Genomic DNA, 22,545 nt, shown 5'->3' on the forward strand with positions numbered 1-22,545 from the left:
TTTTGCAACTTCAATTCTTTGTATCATCGTTTAAATCGTTAAATGATTCCTTTTTCAGTGTTCTTCTTTTTTTCTTTTTTTTTTTCGTTTTCCGCACAGTATTTTTCCAGTTGTTTCCTAACAAGAATAGATAATACGCGCAATAAAATTAAATGCAGTATTAGATTTAAGAAAAATACTCGACAACGATGAATCGATCTTTCAGAGTGGTATTAATTAACGAGCGCTGATTGTTGCAGCAGTAAAGATGATATAAATGTTATATAATGCAAACAGCAACGATGAAGATATTTTTTCAGCGCGGACACTGACTGTCTCGAATATGATGGTAACTACTATTTGGTATTAATTCTCGAGTCGTTTTCAGCTTACGATTGACATACGTAGGATTTGTGCGTGTGAAGTAATAGTCGCGTGTAAGATTATTGGCACATTATAAATACTCTTACTTGGATTGCAGGTAGAAGCTACTGTAAGAGAACTACGCCGTCACACATCACGTCGGAATTCGTAAATGCGTAACGTGCGGATGAAGCATATTCGATGATACGAAATTGTTCATGTTTACTAATGGATAACTTGAACGTAAGTGGCGGGGAATATGCCAGTGCGACCTCTGCACTCGCCTATCCACCAGCCATCCGCCTGCTTCTGATGGACGGTTATCAGGTCTCCCGGACTGAGACTGAGCTCGTCGTTCAGATTCGCGGAGTATTGATAGATCGCTCGACACTGTTCCGCCCGCTCACCCTTAGTCGTCACCACTTCCGCACCGTCGACCTCCTGATTGTTGTTGTCCTCCGAGTGACTGCTGAACTCGTCAAAATCACTGAAATCGTCCTCGTCCGGTGGATTTTCCGAGTTGCCATCACCGGCCGTTCGATCGACCCAATCGCGCGTCTCGGTGTCCTGCTCTTTCGTCAGATGTATCTCAAGCTCATCGTCATTGTCCTGAATCTCAAAGGATTCGTTCTTTGCCCAAGAAGGAATCTGCAAGAAACAAGACATTCATCGTTTCTCGTGATTCTTCCCTATTTTGCACATTATATGTTCAATTTTCAATATCAATTTTATATTAAAATAAAGCTGAAAAATAGAGAATATTACTACAGATACTGAGCCAAATTATATTTAATAAAAATCGCCGTTCAATAAGATAATAATAACAAAATTCTAAAAAATAAGAAAAATATCAGTGCAAACTAAAATAATTAAGTTAAAATACCTTAAGAACACTTTGCTGCAAACCCTGCTTATCTCTCGAGACTAAAATATGTTCCGACAAAGGATGCTTGATTCGTTTGCTGCCCTCCACTTCCGCGAGCGTCCCGCCAACCTTGTATCTGGCCGCCTCCAAGTACAGCAACATTGACCGCATCTGCAATATAATTATTCACGTTACGCTCGTACACGCAGTTGACGTAAACAATTTCTGATTGCGTTAAATTCGTAGCAAACGCCAAGAGAAACGTACATGATGCAACTTATCCGTCACATTCTGCGCGCTCTCATCCGCCGCGAATGCCGGTGTCTTGATAAAGGCTCGATGCAACGTTTCGAGACCCTCTCTACCCCGCCTTTCTCGATCCAGGTCCTGCCTGATCAAATGCAACACCCTCACCAACGCCTGCTTCCGCCGCTCGCGGTTCATCGCCAGCGTCACGTGCTCAGCGTAGAAGTCCGGCAGTAATTGCTCCGCGTTCGTCGCATCGTTACTGTCCAGTCGGCGCACGAGGTTCTTCAGTACCTCGAGGTCCTGCGACACGTTGCAGCTGCGCACGGGCGTCAGCAAGCGATCGGCGCTCTGAAAACAATATTTGCAAAATGTTACATTCAATTCTGATTATCACAGTCGAGAGAGATCTTCCGCGAACTTTGAGCTTTTACCTGCTGCAGTCGTGGCGCGAGCGCCTGCAAATGCGTCAAGTACACGTTGGCGAGGTCTTTCAGGGCGCTCAGCCGCTCCTCTTCGAGTAATTCCATCTGCTTCGCACCTTTTCTTACCGTGTTCTCGTACTCCAGCCTGGCCCGCTCGGCTCGCACGCTCACCGTGTAGAATTCCGTGTCGGCGCGGCGTGACGAGTCCTCGGCCTTCCGCCGTCTCGTTTCCAGCTTGCTCGCCTCCTTCTCCGTCATGTGATGATTCGAGGACTTGTTGTTGGCCTGCTGACTCTGACTGATGGTCTGCAGCCGCGACAAGTCCTGCAGTCGTTCGTTCTCGCGCGCGGACGCGAAGCTCTGCTTCTTGCTCTTCGCGGCGATCCCACGCCACTCTAGCAGCGACTTGGACGCCTTGTCCACCGAGTTCTCGATGCCTTTCCTCGACCGGCCCTGCGTCTCCGCTACGCCCACCTGCACAAGAAACACATATCATCTTTTTCTTTGTTGAGATTGACATCGCGAGATCATTCAATTAATGTCTCTGCAATGTACATCGTAATATTCGACGTTGAGCAATTGTCTTCGGGTTAAAGTTTTCACAAAGAGAAAGTCGGTTTAAAATGCATTCGCGTATGAAGAAAATGACACAAATTATTAGCTTGACATTTGCAATTAGGCGAAATAAAAATTTCAAAAATTGTTCACATTAATTAATCTTCCAATATCTTCTATTTCAAAATTCCCAGCTGCAATTATATTGAGTTATGACGCCAGGAGCAATAAATCGTGTTAAATTTTAATACCAATTCAATTTTACAAATGTTTAAAATCTTATACGGTGTTATATAAACGCGACCGTGCTCTTCCCCCCTCACAGAGTCCCGCTTTGACGCGTAATTATCTCGGAGGTAATTATTCCGGAGACTTACTCTGAGCGGTTTGGCGAGTTGCTCGCTCAGCGCGATGCCCCATAGCCGGTGGGCTTCCGCGGCAGCCTCCATCTCCTCGCCGACGCTCCTCCACGCCTCGTTCACACCTCCGGTACCATTACCACCTACATTACGAAATGCATACAGTGATCCGCACTTAGAGGAGAGATAATCTTAAGACTGCGGGCGCCGCCCATCACGCGAGCGCCGATCTCGTCGATACTCGAAGCGCTCGGAACGCAATAATAGCGCGATCAAGCAAAAGAACGAATTGGCCTCGTGGAGGCAAAGTTTCTTATCTTACAATCTATAAATGGAAATAATGGCCGTCTCTTCGCTTTCTCTGCTTAGTGAATCGCGCGGTGTAGGTATACTTTCGTGATAAATCTATAAATATGTAAACTAAAAACTTTCAAAATTTTTTCAATCAAAGAAAGTTAAATATTTAGAAGCCACGCGTGTTGAACAATCGTGAAAATTCTGGCCGAAGAAAAAGACTATAGTCTTTGTTAAAAAAAAAAAAAAAAAATCCTACCAATGCAACGCAATGACAATCACCTTGATCTTTGGCGCAGGCTTTCGTCAGCTTGCTGCTGAGTTTGCTGAGTCCCTTCGCGTAAGTGGCCTCCAGTTCGGCTCTGAAATTAATACTTTCGTAATTTTCTTATATTTGGAAAAATCAATGTTCGACGATAAATACCTTTCGTGAAGAATCGACGCCAAATCCTTGCAGAAGTCGCCGCCCTGCTTGATGTATCTTCGCACATCTTCGAAGCCGCCTGGTCCTCCCTGCGCATGAAAAAGAAAAAAAGTTAAGATGTGGCACAAATGTGTGTGTGTGAAACAAGAGTGTATATTCAAAACGTCCCACTTCGCGATTCTTCTGATTTTCTCTCATGACAATAAACGTGCGAGGATGACTGTTAGAAGCGAAGGTAGATATTCCACTTCTATGTTCTATGTTCGCGATGCTGTGACAAAAGCGCTTTACAACGTCGCTAAATAGCTGGAAAGCTATGTCGTGTCAAAATTCAAGAGGAGAAATCTTATTGCGTATAATAAAATCCAAAGTGCTATTTGTGAATTCGATAAAAGAATCATAAAGTGCAGAGTTACAAATATTAATTTGTATCGCGCTGAGTCTCATACGTAATAGCAATGAATTATAAAGTCGCGATAACGATCGTAATGAGATAAAAAATGTATTACAACTCATCAAAGTCTCTCGTGGACGTTTAAACACGTTCGGATAACGTCTCGAAAAGAAATGGTCAAGCCGTTTCACCTTCAAGAGACAAAAATCGATGGTCCGTTCGGTTGCTCTACGCTCGGATACACTCGGCCCTCGAGGGAAACGCACGAAATAGCGGTAACCACGCATCACAGCTCATCAGATGCAACATTACTACTGTCTCGCACTGAATTATATGATCACTACTTTCGTGCGTTCGACGTACGAAGCTAAAGCGAGTCGCGTTCCCGGCCTCGCGCATTTTTCACATTTGTATGAAAATATAATTCAGCAAACGGGCATAATTTGTTGATGCCGAAATTACCTTTGGAACGCTTGAATATTTACCGTCAGAAAAGCGGAATTTTGTTGCGACTTTTTCCGAAGAAAAGTTAAAAGAAACAAACAATATCTTTTTAATTAAAATGTGCGTAATAAAAAAATTAAGATGATTTAAAATTGAGATTGAAAGACGCTTAAGAGATAATAGCGAGCGATGTAGAAAGAGAAAACATAATTATAATGAAACGCGATAGTATCGAGTATGTTGTATGTATAACGGGAGATATGGCTCGCTATTTATGATCGTACTTGCTTATATTTTTCTACTACAGCACGTAAACGTTTTAGTCACAGTGGACGGCCAATGCATGCCATTATCCACTCATCCAGTCGTTCGCCCCATTGCTGTTATGCGTTTGCTTAGCTTTCTCGTGTATTTGTTGTACGTTATCACAAACGGTACTTATAAACGGTACAAACCCGGCTATACATTTGTTTACACGGTTATGTAATCAGGGAAAATATGCAAAATTATTACATAAAATTATTGCTTTAACACTGTGTTTTATTACTGCAAAAAACGGCAGATGAAAAATGATTAAAATATGTTCTTTTTTTAAACAATGTTACAGAAACGTCAATTTTTCTTCTTTAATCCGTTTTGCGAGAGAAGCCAAAATTTTACTTTCAAAATATATTTACTTCTAGTATATTTTACATAAGAAGAAACTATTCGTTTTCAACAAATACACTTTATGCAAATGTCAGTAAATGAATAATATTTTACGTCTCAATATCACTGAATTCTGTTTAAAAATGTTTTTGCGCTTCGTGAAAAAACAAGTGCTTAAACAAAAACATATTTACCGTGTGTTCATTTAATATTTTGAAAAAATTTTAGATTTTAGATGATAAATGGATCACGAATTAATGCCATTGTTGCCGCTGTTTTTCTGACAGGTGCCACAGCGTCGTAAACACAAGGTGAAAGTCAGCATCGTGAAATTAATAATTAGGCACAACAATATTGAAGGCGTTAGACCGTTTCACCGGGCATTTATAGGTTCGCAAAATTTTGATGAGGAGATCGCACCGTGATCGAGAGAATTTTTTTTATCGCGCAAAAGAAATACACTTGAAACTATGAACGTATGAACGTTGCTTCTTTCATTTCTGCATTATTGAGTACTTTTGTATTTCAATGCGCCGCGTCTAACTTGGATTACGTCGCTAGATTCTGGGGAAAGGAAGCTTCCTTTCTCCGCGACTCGTTCCGAAAGGTACCGGAACGATAAAATCGCGGACGCTAGTCATAATGAAAAGGCTTTTATTCGCGCGTGATAAACGTTCCCGCGGTTATCGGATATCGCGCTTCTTTCCGCTGCGCACGAGGGTATCCATTCAATTCGAATTGAAGCTAAATCACAATTCGAGGCAATCGGTGAAAGTAAAGCGTCAGTCCGATGGGTTCGAGGAAAGAGCCGAGTGCTAATTAGTCGTGATGTATGTAGATAAAGCCACGACAAAACTTTGATGCTTAATACGCAAAACGTTATAAATAGAATTATAGCGGAAGAAAACTCATTGTTGCAGTTATCGCGAATTTGTTCGAGTCCAATGAACGTGGTGCTTGAATAAAGTTTTGTCTGACGCCGATAACAGAAAATTGCCTTTCTGCGAAGCTATTGGAGCGTAGCGTGTTAAATACGATTGGCGATTGTCAGTCAAACGAATTGGTTTTTGCGTCAGCAGTTCTGATGCAGGTGAACGTATGTATATTTTTAAAATATATGAGTATTAACGACAGAGTCATCGGCGATTGTGATTCATAAATCACATTATGACCATAAATCACACAAATCGTTAACATCGGGAAATATTTGCAGCATTAAAGGCAAAATAATATCTAAATTAATTTCAAGATGTGACACACATATATTATGGACATAAAATGTAGAATAATTCTATTTGTAAATTAAGAAATTCTTTTCGACAAGAAACTGTGTTGCATTAAAGTTCTCTCGGACTTCCAATCTATCTATTCTCGAAATAATTAATTAATCAATTTATTTTTACATATTTGTAGCAATTATTTATTTCTCCGATCATTATTTCTACGAATTATGCACATTCGAAGTGCAAAACTTTGCCCGCCGCAGTTTTGCATAATGTGTCAATTTTTTGCTCATAAAGTTATTGGTGGGCGAGAAAGGGGTAGTTACATCGCCGCAAACTCGACATTTGATCATCGTGCGCAACCACAATTACGTAATATCGGAATGCACCGTGGTGCGGGCCGCGGCAATATTACATTTCCGTTATCCACGTGTCTGCATACACTCTCTCACGATTGCGGCGCGTAAAAGTTATGTAAGACGCTAAAAAGTCGCACCCGGCTAAAGTCTTGGAATGGCGAATAAAGATTCAGATTTCTCATTACGACAGACTTCGAAACTTGCGCAACTCTAATCGATACGACGCCCATGCATCTCTCGACGTTCATCGAGAGCTTGCCGATAACGAGAACCATAACTGCAACCACCCTTCAAACATCTACTGCGCTTCAATTACTTTTATATTTCATAGAAAGCCACGAATAATTTACATCCTTCGATTTATATCCTTTATCGCCAATTTGTAAATCAATTTGTAAATCAATTTGTAAATAATTTAGTGCAAAAATTCATGATTAACAGATTACATATTTTTAAACGGAAATTATAATAATTCATAAGAATTCGATCGATAAATTCATTAGTGATTCCGCAAATATCCTAAGAATTTTTTTACCAATTTTACCGTTGCGTCCTTAGCCTGGAAATCACTCATAAGTATTTACTAATTAACCAGTATTAATTCCTCAAATATTTGTACAAGTTCTTTGGCGCAAATTTTACCGTTGCGTTCTTATCCCGGAAACCTAGAAAAACATCTGTGCAATCGTGCTTTCCAACTGAGAGATGCATCCTTAAAAATAATTACAACTATGGTTACATTAAGCGAGGTAATTAATTGTGAATGCGCTGATAATCCGTCAGCTCTCTCATGAAATATTCATGTCACCGATTAATGCCGATTAAGACTTATTCAGAATAGCGATAATTGCAAATCGATAACTCTTGTAAACAGCACAATCGACCTTTATAATAAATTCCGCGCGTTTCCGTAATTATAATAGAATTTTTTCGGTGAATGCACGCATGATTTTTTTCCCGCAAATCTCATGAATTAACTCGCGAAATGTGAATCGAGGAGAAAACTACATAGTATTGCAAAATACGATTGCTGGATTTATCTGTCGGGTTTCACGCTCGATTTCATCAAGCGACGCGGGCTTACTTTGCGAAACGCTCGTGCAATAAAGCTTATCGCAAATGTATGTATTTTGTTCTTCTTTCATTTATCAATACGCGATAAACTTCGCGTTCGATTTCACTGAGCGCGTTTTTGCTTCATAATTCTTAAAAATCGATACTGTCGATAAGAGCTTTCAATCTGATCAGGTTCATTTGATAAAATGCGAAGGTGCGGAAACCTCTTAATGGTCCTGCAATCTTTTTGATAAATCATATTGTATAGTTATTGTTTCACTTCTGTGCGCAAAGATAAGGAAATGTACAGAATGAATCATCTAACTTTTTAAACGAAAATAAAATTCGTCATTTTTACTGAAATTGTTGACTAATTGCATGGCTTTGGAAAACACATGTATCGATAATTTTATCCGCGATATTCTCTTGTTTGCACATATAAATTAAAAAATGACGATAAATTGTAAAAGTGATTCTCGAATGGTTCAATCTTAAAACCATGTTGCTTTCATAAAAAAGCATCACGCTAGATCAAAGTATCCGTTACAAAGTATAATCAAACAGTCATTACGATCATGTAGATTCAATCGTGTGTAGCAGAACATCTAATGGACGTGGTCTGTTTATAATGTTGCGAGTAACAAAGCTGACGGAGCAACTTTCTATCGACTCGGTCTAAATTTTACTCAAAGACTCGCCACGTTTCTGTTCCCAGCACCTCGCGGGCGCTAACGTAATACGCGATTACATCAAAAACGCGCCCATATATCGCATATTTCACTCCAGCGGCACGGCTACCGGCATCCAGAGTAAAGATTGGAAAACTTCTGAATTAATTTTGCAGATCGCGAATGTCGCATAATTCTCCGCCGTGTAAAACCGCTTCGCCAGCGACTGTAACACGCGCGATAAGCCGCAGTGTTGGTATATCGAGATAAATTTATGCATAAAGGAAATATTTCTACAGTTGATACACGGCGAAAGTAGCAATCGATTTTGTCGGCAATTAACGAAATGTCACGGAAATCATGGGTTTATTAGTCTCTGCTTTATTCAAAATGCCGGGTTGTTTTGTGTTTCAACGACTTGTCACAGAAGTCATGTAATCGAGTCCAACTTCGGTAGCCTTCTCGTTTCACTGTAACGTAACACCGCGCTTAGATATATATTCAGTACATAACAGACTGACGGTGGCAATTAAACGCGTAATCAATGGTCGCTCGCGCGGCAGATTCACCTTTCAACCACGCTATTAGCCGACTAACCATCACTCGTATCTATTAGCATTAATACGTAATCCCGCGCTGCATGCATAACGAATCGCGTCGTAAACAAATATGATTTCGCGTCGTATTTCATTACGGAGAATCTATTTAGATAGAAATCAACGAAGAAAGAGAAAGGGAATCATTTTCCTATTTTTAAATGCTGAGAAAAAATAAACGGTATAAGATTTTTATAACATTTAAAATATTCCAAGCTGTATTTAGAAATACAAAAAAAATTATTCAATTTCTTTTCAAACGCTTTTCTGTTTCTATAAATTAAACATTTGAATATCGATCAAATAAATAGCGTTTCCGGAATAATTCCGAAATTGCGATTCGATTTCTCTGCAACGAAATATTTGTGAAAGAAGTTATATAATTTTTATTATAATTCTGCACATGAAAATTTTTGTACTACGCGCTGCTTCGAATTATTCCAGGTAAATTTTGCCTTCTCACGCAAACATAAAAATAAGCAAATAAGAAACGACCACGTCATACTGATAAAGAACATTGTCGACTCGTAGCGCGAAATAACAATTGGATGAGACTTCGTTCTGCCGCTCTGTCTGTCTGCGAGTACGATCGTCAATCAGCGCGCAAATACGCCGTTACGCAGTGACAAATGATGCGTAATATCGTGAATACGCCTTTTTTCACGAGTAACGGTCAATATAAAATTAATTGGTATTACCAATTCGGACAGCGGTGGCAGCCGCTGTTAAAAAATTAATCGACACGTCTATTACGGCACGTAGACGACAAACTGGGTGTGCACTTGCAACAGGTGGTTTATTTCCACTCGCTGCCGTGCCATAAACCGACAGGTGCCGCCAGTCAATGACCAGATATCCAGTCGATGACCATTGAATCTATCCCAATGCGAAAATAGAAACTGACCTATGTATATTGGATTGGAACGTGGTAAATTTTTTCGCGAAAACAAACAACATCGTGAAATTAACACAACTTCCGTCTCTTTGGAGAACTCTTTTCCCTCGCTTTCCCAACTTTTCACTAGTTGATCCACATTCAGTACAAAAGAAAAATTAATCAAAACTTAAAAAATACAAAGATTTTTTAAACAGCCTGATACTATTTTCAAAATATTGCCCGGTGTTAATCTCGTGCAATAGTTAGGTCAGTTTTAATGGTCATTAATATTCATTGATGCATATATATATATATCATTTCTAATGCAGTTGTAAGAGTCCACTTAAAATATACCGGCTTGATTAAAGCCAGAGCCGCTCCTATTAATGCATGTCAGCTTAATACGGATGACTGTCCTCACATCCTCGCTGCGTTAATGCGAGGCAACGCGTGCGAATTTCCGAACGGAACTTCCCTTTATCTCGCCGTATCGGTGAACTCATCTATTTATCGCTAAACAAAGAAACTTTCATCGCCGTCAGCGTTTCTTTACGAGTTGTGCGAACGATTATTAGCCCGTTAAAACGTCACGCCCTAATTTCATGATAATACCAGAAATAATTTACGACGATACACGCGAGTAACTAACGCGATTATAAAAAAGATTCCATTTCGTTCAAGGTCTGATTAGAATTTCAAGCCGCACACAAATTACAAAACTTCAAAATATTTATGACAAGAGAATGTTTCAAAAAATATTTAATTCGTTGGAAAAAATTGATGTTACCGAATTTCAGAATGTTTAGTTTATGGCAAACAATAAATTAAATTTTGGTACAAGAAAAATGTTTGCCAAATATCGATAATCTCGCTGAATAAACATTTTGTACAGATATTTGTTCTCACGATTTTTTATAACGCACGTATATATCGTGTCTCTAATGGCCGGAAAATTCAATTAAACTTAAGCACGATCGTGTTTGTACCCATTATACATATATATGTCGAAAACACGGCAATTATCCTCCTCCTTTCTCACATTTTCGCACAAATGCGCGAACAACCCATGATTGTTGCAACGCGAAATCGTGAAAAGCGACGTGCGGCGCTTTGTGTATTCCGTGACTCTCACAAATCGCACACCATCGGAATATTTAGCGAATCGCTCTATTCCTTTCCCTTTTACCGGCAATACTTCCTCCGTTTAGCCTCGCGGAGAAATCGTGGAGGTCGCGGAGACGACCGCGGCTTGTGCTCCTCGTTAATGCACACACGTCTTATGCGCACGACACTTTCCAACCCGCTTAATTTTGCACACGTTTTGACAAAAAAATTTTCCTCTCTCTTTTTTTTCACCTTCATTTGCACGCAACACCTGCTCGCCTGCTCGCTTTTCCGCCATTCTGCCAAGACATTGCGTCAATGACTGAAGGTTGCACTATGTAAAGATAAAAATGTGTTTTATGCAAATTTTATATGCGATAACTAGTTGCCGGTATTTGTTGCAATAAGAAATAATTTCTACGAAACTCTGCTGGAGTTAAAACAATGCATCCTAAGAAAAGTAGAATTGTTCTAATGTTAAAGACAATTATTAATTATTATGTGCCACATTTAATACATTTCAGTGCACATTGTGCAAATTAGTCTGCACAAAGCAACTTTTTATTTTATTTAAAAAAATTACAATCCTAAAGTAGGTAAAAGTGCCAAAAATTGTTTCGTTCATATTAATTTGCACAAGGATGTGCCGATTAGAAACATTGCGGTGACTATGCAATGCTGACAGTAAAATTGCTCAGCGTCTCAAAATGCCAGAAAGAAAAGGCATAATTTATCTATTTCACCTTTGACTGGCAGTTTCAATACCGGTAATTTTCGACCTTGACGAATGATACGTCAGGTTTTTATACAATAAGATTGTGTGCGCGGGGAGAAACTCGATGACCCCCATATGTGCTACGTTATCGAGGAAACCCCGCGGTCGAATGCGGCTGCAGTCGAGGCGCAATCTTTCCCCACATGTCTCATGTCTCTAAACGCGCCTATACGTATACATGATCTTCGGGATGCGTGAAAGAGAATACACAGGGAAGGCGGTCAAGCGTTCACGTGTGTGTGTACGTATTTATACGTATGTGTGAAACAAAGTCGGCTATTTTCTCCGTGCAACTTTCCCACACTTTCCATGCTTTGCTCTTGCCGGTGCTTTGAGGCACGCTCGTGCTTGGTGATCGCGCGCGTTTAGCGCCATTTCTCCTGGACAGTCGATAAATCTCAATAGACGAGCAACCGGTTAAATTTCGACTCGGGGAAAGCAGACGTGAACTGAAAAGCGGCGCGCGATGCATCCCGATGCTGTCACGATTATATGTATATGTGTTTGCAAAGCATTTACGGATTATGTATTTTACGTTAGCAATTCATATTAAATAATTCATATTGAACATTGAAATTTCTGGAGTTTTCTTCCTTCCTCTAAAGATTCTCATCGTATTTCCTGGATTTTATAATTTTAAATATACTTTCTCTTTAAAGATTCAGACGATTTAGACATATTCGAATATTGTGATTAACGTTTTAGAAAGTAAATTGATTTCAAATCCGTTTTTCTTTCGTAAATCTGTTTAAAATATCTCATTGCATGAAAAGAACTGAGAATATAAAATCAACTCACAATCAGTTTTCCAGATTAGTGTTCAGTAAAGCAAAAACAGTTTTCTGCATGTCAAATCTACATTCAAGTTACATAATATGAATTTGAACAGATCAATGAAAATTCTGGATTAGTGAAAGAGATTTCAAGCGTGAAAAATGTCATCGATCGAGAAACAGCGGCGAGCAAAAAGACTTTCGCAATAGCAAAACGTGTCGCGAAAAACCACGCGGGCATTTAGTTTCGATGTACTGTCGCTGATTTATCGCACGTGCATCTCGTAAAATCTCCTCGAAATAGCTATCCGGTTTGTACATTCGCTATAAAATACTCGCAAAAACATGACAATCGTGTAGACAGCCAACGGCAGCAAACGTGTCACGACGAGTGGCGATAAAATCGGAATACATTCGCGGCTCAGCAAAAAATCTTTCCGCATAAAATATTATTTAATCCTGATCAGATAGTAAAGATTTTAGTCGAAAACTAAAATTTGTAAAATTAAGACGTAAAAATAAATATTTAAATCCTTGCAATCAAAGAAATTAGTGATTAAGATATATCTGCCACAATAAATTCTAAGGACACTTTACGGTAAATTTCTGTTCTACTTAAAGTTTATTCCAAGTCATAATTTTTATGTTTCTCACACATTGAAAGTTTAAAAGTGAAATAAAATCAATGTTTTCGAGGAAACGAACGGTTGGAATCAAAGATAAGCGATGACGATTTATTATTGAGGAAGCAAAGAAGAGACAGCTGTTGTTTGAGACTTTCAGCTATAAAATGTCATTCAATATTGATGTATGCGTCACTAGATCTTCGAGCGTGGCATTTCAACCGAGTGATCCGCGTATTGTCGAATCTGCTGTTTATGCGCAGTGTCTGATTTGCGACTAATTAATCGCGCATAAATCAGCGAAATGCAGAAATTCTTCAGGCAAGAGAAAATAGTTAAATATGTGTGTATATAATAATTATATAACTTAGATAGAAATCACGAAGATTATTTCTAATTTTTATTAAAACAGAATCGAAAAACCAAAATCATTCAATCTATCTCGCCGACACGGTGCGATGCGGTCTTTAATCAACACGATCTCGTACGTGTTGATATTAACCTAAATCGACTGTAAAATCGTTAACGTGACTTATACCCTCGTCCATTACGAGCGTTACGTTTAAACTCCTACAACATCTGGACTATTAAACTCAACAAGGCCGATCGCGAAATAGCATATTTAATTAACGATGTAACGGCAGTTCACAGAGAAAATACATCCTAAGACATAAATTATAAACATATTACAAATGAAAAATTGGTTGAAAAAAACTCACATAAAAGTATAAACAATTCCTGAAATAAAAGTGTAAAAATCTTGATCGTAATATTTTGCTTTCCGAATGCTCCGTTGCTACCTAAATTGATTTAAAATCATTTCCTTTTATAAATCTAAAAAGCATGCTCTTCATTACTTTTGAATTAAATTAGAATAATTTGAATATTTGAATGCCCTTGAAATTCATCTTATAGCTTCAATCAAAACACACATTCACACACATACACACCTACTACGCCCTTTACGCCCACTCGTTCTCTTTCTTTCTTTACTGTCTTCAGTTTTCAAGAAGCGCGTCACGTTCAATCGCAATGTCGCAAGTGTGTGACAACTGCGCAAACATGTCGTCCGGACGGTGCAACGAGAAAAAAAAAATATAACAAGACACGAAGGAGTATACCTCGTCGGTCTCGTAAGTCTGCAGAAGATGAGTCGAGGCCATTAACCCTCTGATTGACCCGAGCATTCTCCTCTTAATTAGGCCACCTTTCCCACCGTTGTCCCTCGATGTCTCGGGTGTCGCCGCTGCTGGCGTCGTCTCGTCATTCTCTGGATCCGAGCATAATTTATCCATGCTGAAAGACACCGGTGGCAACCGAGTCCTGCTGCTCTCCAGGATGTCGTCCGAACTGACCGTCTTCCTCTTCAGGTTACCACGCAGCGTTCGCGAGCCGTTGGCCGACGCCTTGCCCGAGTCGGGCGACGCCGACACCGGTCGTTCCGCGTCGTCGAAGATGTCGTTCGCTTCTTCCGACACCGATGACAGTCCGAATTCTTCCACCCGGGTGATCGAGCCAGATTCCTGGGTGCGGGCGCGCGTCAGATCGTAGAAGCCGCGCTGCTTGCCTTTCAACGGTCGCGCGGACGAACTCTCGTTTTGCACCTTCACGCGAGAATATTTTTGTGAGGAAAAATCAAAGTAAAATACGAAAATGCTCGCGAGCGAGCCGAAAAAGAACCCGTCGTTTCTCGCGTTCGCGCATTCTAGCGAAAATTACACAGTTTAATAAAAAATATCAAGAAAAAATACACACGTTTAAAAAAAATTCTTTTTATAAAACCGTGTAATTTCATGCTTTTTTCGCTTTCGACATTATAATGTGAAATGCATGTTCGAAATATCGGAAATTCCAATATATCGGAAATGCCTATCGGGCTCGCAATGTGTTATTTAGCCTGAGATTCGTTACGTCGTGCATTTGTTACGGTCAATTGCGGAATCCTCGGGCGACGTTACGAAGGAATCGGAGTGAAAGCGGAGTAAGTCGGTAATCTGCAAAGTCCGCTTCGGATGTCACGTCATACTTAAAGCGGCTGCCGCAAATTACAAACTTGTCCTATGCTCATGCTCTAAATCCTTCATATGTATCAAGCGATAGCATAAACGTTAGTTAAAGTTCACTCGGACTCGGGCGATTTTGATATAAACTTTTAAATTTCTTAAACCAATTTCCAAAAACTACGTAGAATCGGACAACCGCATTTAACTCTGTCAGACCTTTAAAATTTTGCAGCAAAAAATAAACTTTATTATTATTTCAACAATTTTGTGTGTTACTTTAATGCGCTTCATGTGCAACAAAAATAATTGAAATAAGAGTCTAACTTCATAATTAATTTAATCTCTCACCAACTATTTATTGTCATTAAATTGATTCATTAAACCTGAAAGTCGTCAACATTTTTATTTAAAAATAATCTTTTCATGTATAGAAAAAAATCCAGTCTGAAAGGGTTAGGCGTTGAACACATTCGCAAATAAAATACACATCTTTCTAATTTCCTCTCAGTCGTCCTTATTTTCGCTTGAACTAACGTTTATTAGCCCATTGCCGATTTGTTTTCTCATTTCTCTTGTTTTCCGAAGCTACCTCGGGATTCAGCGCGCCGACAGCCTGCAATCTCGCGTGCCTGTTCACCACCTCGCCGATTCTGGTCTTCTCTTCACGCAGCCAGGTGCGCATCCTGCCCCAGGCCTTGCCTAGTCGTCGCTTCTGCAGCTTCAGCCGTTTACTGCGTTCCGAACCGCCACTCGTGCTCGTCTCCTCGTGCGGACATTCCGGATCCGAGTACGAGCCTGACATTGATGCGATGCCAGCGTCGTAGCCGTCGCTGTCGGACGCACCGTAGCTCCTTCTGCCGCTCTTCAGCGATCTGGTGGAGCGTTTAATTTGATTGTCGCGTCGTTGGTTTCTCTCGCCGGTTGCGCTCGTCATTTTTTTGTCTTCACGCTCGAGCTCGCTGGTCGGCGCCCCGTCCTCCCGCGCTGACTCCTTCAACGACACATCTCTCGTCGACTTCGGCACGTCATAAAGCTCCTGACGAATCTCCGGCGACGAGGACTCAACGTTCGCTTCCTTGTCATCGGTTCGCTCCAGGGAGACTCGGCTGCTTCCCAGAATGGCGCTCTTCGGAAGATCATACAGCTGATTTCCCGAGTCGATTTGGTCACTAGTGTCCACTTCTAGAATCATAATCTCGTCTTCATCTGCGTTTCCGTGGAGTTGTTCATCGACGTGCAGAAAACTGAAGCTGATCGTCGGCACCCCGTCGGCATCCGTCATCACCGTCGTAGTTGCGTTCAGTTCCACCGTCGTGCTGTGCCGCTTTCCCTGCCGATCTCCGTCGTTCGCACGAGACTCGGAAGCTCCTGTCTGGAGCTCGGAAGAATCCTTACCGAAGCTGCTCAGCACCACTTCCACGTTGTTCTGATACAACGCTTCGCTGTTAACGGAAACTCTTGCAACTGACGTCGCGTCTTTCTCCGAAGATATGATTCTCGAGTTCCTCGCGAAGGAGCCAACTTCCGCTTCCTCGTCGACGGGCTTGACGTTAGTGTTCTTCTCGGAGAATTTAACTTCGGCTTCCTTCTCGCGAGACTTGCCGCTCTTCTTTTTCGTACCGCTCCCGACGACGTCCGCCTCCTCTTGGAACTCGCGACAGTGCACGATAACCGGCGCCGGGGCGTCGTACCACGTCGTCGTCGCGACGCTCGTCGTGGCGGCCGCGCCGTTGCTCAAGGTCGCGCTCTTTCCGGGAGACATGAGGGCTGTCAAAACGTGCCTCACCTCGTTCATCTCCGCTAAATATAGAGCGAGAGACTCCTTCTCGACCGAGACCGAGACGCGATCTTCTCCGGAGTATCGATACTCTTCGCGGTCTTCTCTCCTTCCTTCGCTCTAGCAGAATCCCGTTGCAAGACGAGACACCATTAAGTCGCGATCGAGTCGACAACGGTGCAGCGAGACGTGTCGCGAAAACGCGCTCCGCTATTATTGCGTACACCAAGTGCGTCAGCCGTCACGACGTCCATACTTCCTGCTTCTTGATCGAGCGGACAAACTTCCGATATTCGATGTTGAAAAAAAATGGCATTGACCGACTCTGCCTCCACGTCGGATGTGAAAAATGAATATCTTCTTGCTTTTCTTCCGTTTCTTCTACATCATATTTCTCCGCTGATCATTTCAAATGGCTCTTTTATGGCACTTATTTAGCATCACGCATCAAGTTTCATATGACATTCCTCAGCGCTCAACTTCCATTTCCCGCAAGCTGCGTGAGATCGCTTTCGTCGAGACGCCGCGATGTTCCTTAGATTTCGATTTATCAGCGACGACGAATTTGCACATTCCATGTCCGACAAATCTCTCATGCAGCAAGAATATTACAGCTAGGTGTCCTTACATTCTGCATCTTACTAAATTTATTTTCAGAAAGAGCATTACAATTTCCTGCATTCTATATCGCACAAATTCCGCTTATCGCGACAATAAAGGCCTCGAGATTCTTACGATCGAAGCGGCTGTAATTATTTTCGAAAACATTCGAGATTTGATGGCGCGATCAACCGCGCTTATTGCTCACACATCGGCCTTCGAGAGACTCGTATTACATTTCTTAACGTCCCACAAACTTCCCTTAACAGTAACGATAGCAGCGAGAAGTCTCGGAATTCCTCCGATAAATTCAGCGAGATAAATTCTGCGTTTCACGTTCTACGATCGCGGAATTTCGTTCATATTATCGTACGGATTGTCGGACCATTTATATCAGCGGGGAGTTTCGTTCCACGATCACCTCGGAACACTGTATAACGCGTTTCACACGGCGAGTCGCGAGGAAAAACACGAGACGAATCGTGATAACGACGTCGGCGATGATGTTCCGTGACGCGCCGCGAATTCGACGACGGCGACGAGATAAAGAAAGCGACGACGGGACAAATTTATGTCGCGAACGCGTCGCACCTCCACTTTGCCGTATTCCGAGTCATCGGTATAACACGACGAGTACGTACATACGTGGCTTGCAGCTCACGTGGACGCGCAACGGGCGTTGCGCGGGCGATGGAATTCGAGAACGGTGTCGCTCGCTCGTGGATTATAAGCACGCGCGTTTATACGCACACTGGCATATAGGTACGTTTTATTCGAGCAGCGAAGTCGAACGGCGGATGGACGGAACGACGGTATAACGTGGATGAACGATGTGATCACGCGGCGCGCAAGACCAGCACGTATCCGAACGAGGGTCGCCACGCCGCGCGCCGTGAATGGTGTTACGTAATTATGCGAGCCGCGAGCGGCGAGTGCACGGACGGCGAGGCAACACGCTCCAATTTCGTTCGAGTAAACGTTATCGTTATTATATTTTTGCTCCCTTTTCTCTTTCTCTTTTTCTCTTCACGCTCCCGTTGCACACTACGCGCGCGCGCGCGCGCGGCAATCGACGTCACGTCGCGCACTGGATAACGCGCGCGGATCACCGAAGCCTTCGATGATGATCAGCCGGTTTCGCGCAACGAGCAAAAAGCAATCGATGCCGCGAAGCAACGACGCCACACGACGACGACAACAGCGCGAGTTCACGTTTGCGAACTAAATTTACGCGAATTATAGATAAAGGAATGACGTATCTCGCAAAACATTCCGGAAAAAAGTATCGGAAATAAATATCGGAATTTAGTTTTAATCGCGCCTCAAATTGATCAGTTAATTTGAATTAGTTTTTTATTCAAAATTTTGTTTCAATTTTAATGTTACTTAATTATTTCAAGCCTCTTCTAAAAATTGAGAAAAGATATATATTTTGTTGTTTATTACTCCGAGTATCGCGCAGATCAGTATATCGATCCTTTGAAGGACTGAAAACGTTTAAAATTCTAATCGCTAAGTAATAAACACGCGATGGCAAATAAATATGTAACAGTAAATATAAATTGCGATATCGGTATCGCATTCATGGCACTAACTGTTCAACGTCGCGTCGACATTCAAAACTGCAGCGATTCGGCAGTTTCTGAAAGAAATCGACGGACAGCGTGACGACGATCCATTCATTTTTGCGCGATCATCGAGTTTTCGTTATTTACGCGTGTTTTTTGTTTTTTTTTTACGCGACTAACACTTCCGGACGGTAAAAAACTGGCGAAACTTCGCGAATTTTAGCAATGCTCGTAACGGAGCGACACTCCGGCGACAACTGCGCGCCGACGCCGCTTGGAAGCCGCATTATACAACCGCGGTGGCGAACACAAATTACGTACGTCCGTATTATACCGCGTGTACACACATTGCACAACCGTCATGTGCATTGCGCGCCGGCGCTCTTCTTACTGCAAAATACAGGCTGCTGCGTTTTGTAGCGAAGAATCGCGCCGATCCGATCACGAATTAGCGAAGATTGCATCTTCCTCCTTCCTTCCACCACGCGCGATTTTATTACGCCGCAGAACAAAACGATCGCCTAAAGAGATCGTCCTGTGTGTTGCATTGCTTGATTTTCGCGGTCAGTAAGACATTGAACTCACTTGGCTGCGCTCTTCTGCGCTTTTAGTTTACCCTTCGTTATCTATCTTCGCGCGGTTGAAGGGAAGAAAATAATTATCCAAGAAAATTGCGCGACGTAAGAAAACGATGAGTTGCGTATTGACTTTTCGATTTCTCGCTGATAAGATACTTAACGTGATATCCGCGACAGCGTTGCATTTCGACTCGTAAAACAAGAGCGAGATTTATATTCTTTCACGCGGAAATTCCTACACATACACACATACACACACGCTTTACATTCCGCTCCACAAAGGTGTAAAAAAATCGAGGCCACGCCAACGTTCCCGCTGTTGCTCGAATAAGCAACGCGGTTGTCACGAAAATAGAAACTTCGCGGACCAACGCTAATTCCTCGCGAAGCTTGTCTTTTTAATCTTAAATAATCGCGTAAATTTAACCAAGCTGAATATTCGGCATACAGCATTAGAAATCATAAGAATATTTATCAATTATCAATAATTTCGTATCTCTCTCTACTTATCTTTTAATATGAATCATAACGAATAGAAAAAACAATCAACAATCAAAGTTATGTAAGGATGTTATAAAATAATATGTTACTCATTAATTCCTCATTTAATAATGTCTACAGAGTATTAAAAAAAAATCTCTCAAAATCTTAAAGCAAATAATTAGTAAGTTGAAAGAAACATGCTTCAAAATTAAAATCGAGGTACCGAAAATTTCGAAGCTTTTTTTTAACACTCTGTGTGATACATAAATATATAAAAGTACACCGATGTATCAATAAATAAATACAAATCTAACGCACTTTCGAGCGAATCCGTCAAATAAATTCAATGTTTGCGCAATAGAACTGTCGCTTTGTACATCGAGCGATCTTGATTTCGATCTCACAATCAATTTCACCTTCACGTACGACCGCGAAATGTCAAGGTTTGCTACGGTTCAGCGTCCTCATTGGATTGTACTTATCGGGTGTCAGAAATCAATACATTAAAACCAAGAGCAATACACACATTAAAAATGCTGACGATCAACCTTGCTATACTTTTATTCGCACATAAACGGAACAAGATTTTGTACTTTAAATGCAATGTATAAAAAAATTGAGAAACTTAAGTTCCGTTCTGTGTAAAATAATCTCTTCACTGATTTCAAACGCTTCCTTGTTGCCGCATCGACCACGAAGGCGCAAAAGAATTTCCTGAGTTAGCACGATAATGCACCAGATAAATTGTAAATCAAGCACACCGCGTTTGACGCGCACAGGTGCACGCAATTGCGTGCGATCGAAGGCGCTTGTAAAACGCGTATACATACGTACACGAGCGTTGCATCGAAGTCACTGCAGCGTGATTGCGGACCGCGGCCGCGCTCTGCGGGAACGAGTGCGGAAACGCGCCAAGTCCCCGCGCGAAGCGGGGAGAAAGGGAGAGAGAAAGAGAGCTGGCATGTGTACCGGCGTAACCCCAAAACGAACGATTTGAACGAGCAGTGGGTAGCTCTAAGGCGAAACCAAACGCGTTTCTAGGCGGGGGATTAAGTCCGCGGTGGTGTGTGTGTGTGTTTTCTGTTCTTTGGATTTATATTTAACTCGTGCCATTCTTAGCCGGTATCTCCTGCTCTCTCACATTAGCCTGCGTCGCATAACAAGAGTCGCACGTGGATAGTGCATGTATCCCGGTCCGAATTCTCGTATACCATAGCATATATAGAGCGATTTAGAGAGAGGGACAGAGAAAGAGAGAGAGAGAGAGACATAAGAAAGAGACATAGAGGATATAAATATAACCTTCTTCTACATCTTCGAGCAAAAAGATGATTGAAAAAAATGTTTGCACTAACGCATTAAATCTAATTGTGTAATAATAGCATCACGATAGTAAAATTAACTTTTCTGTTGCATGCTGCAATTCCTTTTTTCTCGTATAAGTAAAACATTTAATTCTTCAGCAATTAAAAACCTACTGACATACATAGCGGAGCAGCTAAATACCCCGCAAAACAATAATAGCGATAGACACTGCTGCAGGATAAAACAGAGCAAATATAAAATTTACAAATATAACTGAATTATAGTCGTTATTGTGCATATAAATATTTATATTATATACACAGCAAATGCACATAAATTTTTATAACTGCAAATATAATCCGATCATATTCATAAAATTTATATGGCAAATATAAATCCACTGAATAAACTCATTCGATAAAAAGTGATTAATAGAATAACGGCAAATATTAATAAGAGATAATAAAAAGATCTGCAAATACATAAAATAAATTATTAAACAAGGTCTATTTCTTTCATACCTCAATTTACATTCAAAAATCTTATCACACGTGGTATAAATAGCCGGAATAAATCAAATATTATGTTGTGCACGTTGTATGCTAAGCATCAGCATTACGCTATCGTCATACAATAATGATTGCCTACGATAATGAAATGATAATTGAAACTTATTGTTTATGCACATACGTTCTTATATGTCAAATATTTTACGAAGTCGTACAGATTTCTCGTAAAATTGTATCTTGCGATTTCACTGCAAAAGCGTATAGTCAAGCGAATAGTTATACGACCGTGTGAAAAATGTATTCACATTCTTGCCGCGGAAAATGTGTATTAACAAGTGAGATACATGTACGCGTTGCGGCGATAACGGCGGTAGCGGAAACCGTCAGAAATAGCATTATGACATTATCAGTGTGGAAGAAGCGAAGGTGGCAATATAGGAAATGTGATAATTAACGTCCCACGTAACGCGGCTTCGAGAACGATGCATGTGTTCGGCTAAGAACATGTGGGACGTCTGGAAAAATGTATAACAGAGAATCGACAAATTGTGCGAAAGACGTCGAGAAAGTGGCGTTACAGGAAACGCCGATCCAGGAAAATCATTTATGTGAGAAATTAATGGAGCAATTAGCCTTTGTAGAATCGTTAGCGCGAACGCGTCACGACTTTAT

At 41.2% G+C, this 22,545-nt stretch overlaps 1 protein-coding gene across 3 annotated transcripts; it reads right to left on the reverse strand.

Annotated features, from left to right (window-relative positions):
- Positions 1–14: 14 nt before the first annotated feature.
- Nost (Nostrin) lies at positions 15–20,887 on the reverse strand. Of its 3 annotated transcripts, none has more exons than XM_012365200.2 (10): positions 20,378–20,887; positions 15,643–17,471; positions 14,172–14,654; positions 3,511–3,599; positions 3,369–3,448; positions 2,811–2,935; positions 1,888–2,352; positions 1,475–1,804; positions 1,226–1,378; positions 15–990 (listed from the first exon to the last, which is right to left on the reverse strand). In XM_012365200.2, exons 2-10 carry the CDS (start codon positions 16,846–16,848, stop codon positions 568–570), a joined length of 3,354 nt encoding a protein of 1,117 aa, XP_012220623.2. In that variant the 5' UTR covers positions 16,849–17,471; positions 20,378–20,887; the 3' UTR covers positions 15–567. The 3 variants fall into 3 exon arrangements, with proteins under 3 accessions (XP_012220623.2, XP_012220622.2, XP_067213810.1); XM_012365199.2 differs by lacking the exon at positions 20,378–20,887 and adding an exon at positions 19,026–20,125; XM_067357709.1 differs by lacking the exon at positions 20,378–20,887 and having other exon boundaries at positions 15,643–20,125.
- Between the last annotated feature and the right edge of the window lie 1,658 nt (positions 20,888–22,545).

This window comes from Linepithema humile, chromosome 6, assembly GCF_040581485.1.
Source record: "Linepithema humile isolate Giens D197 chromosome 6, Lhum_UNIL_v1.0, whole genome shotgun sequence".
Taxonomy (NCBI): domain Eukaryota; kingdom Metazoa; phylum Arthropoda; class Insecta; order Hymenoptera; family Formicidae; genus Linepithema; species Linepithema humile.

Bases quoted from the DNA above. Each gene is read 5' to 3' on its own strand.
- Nost (XM_012365200.2), bottom strand. From the start codon at position 16,848: ATGAACGAGGTGAGGCACGTTTTGACAGCCCTCATGTCTCCCGGAAAG. The intron at 1,805-1,887 runs GTAAAAGCTCAA...TATTGTTTTCAG, and splicing joins TCGCGCCACGACTGCAGCAG to AGCGCCGATCGCTTGCTGAC. The intron at 991-1,225 runs GTATTTTAACTT...TGTTTCTTGCAG, and splicing joins TGCAGCAAAGTGTTCTTAAG to ATTCCTTCTTGGGCAAAGAA.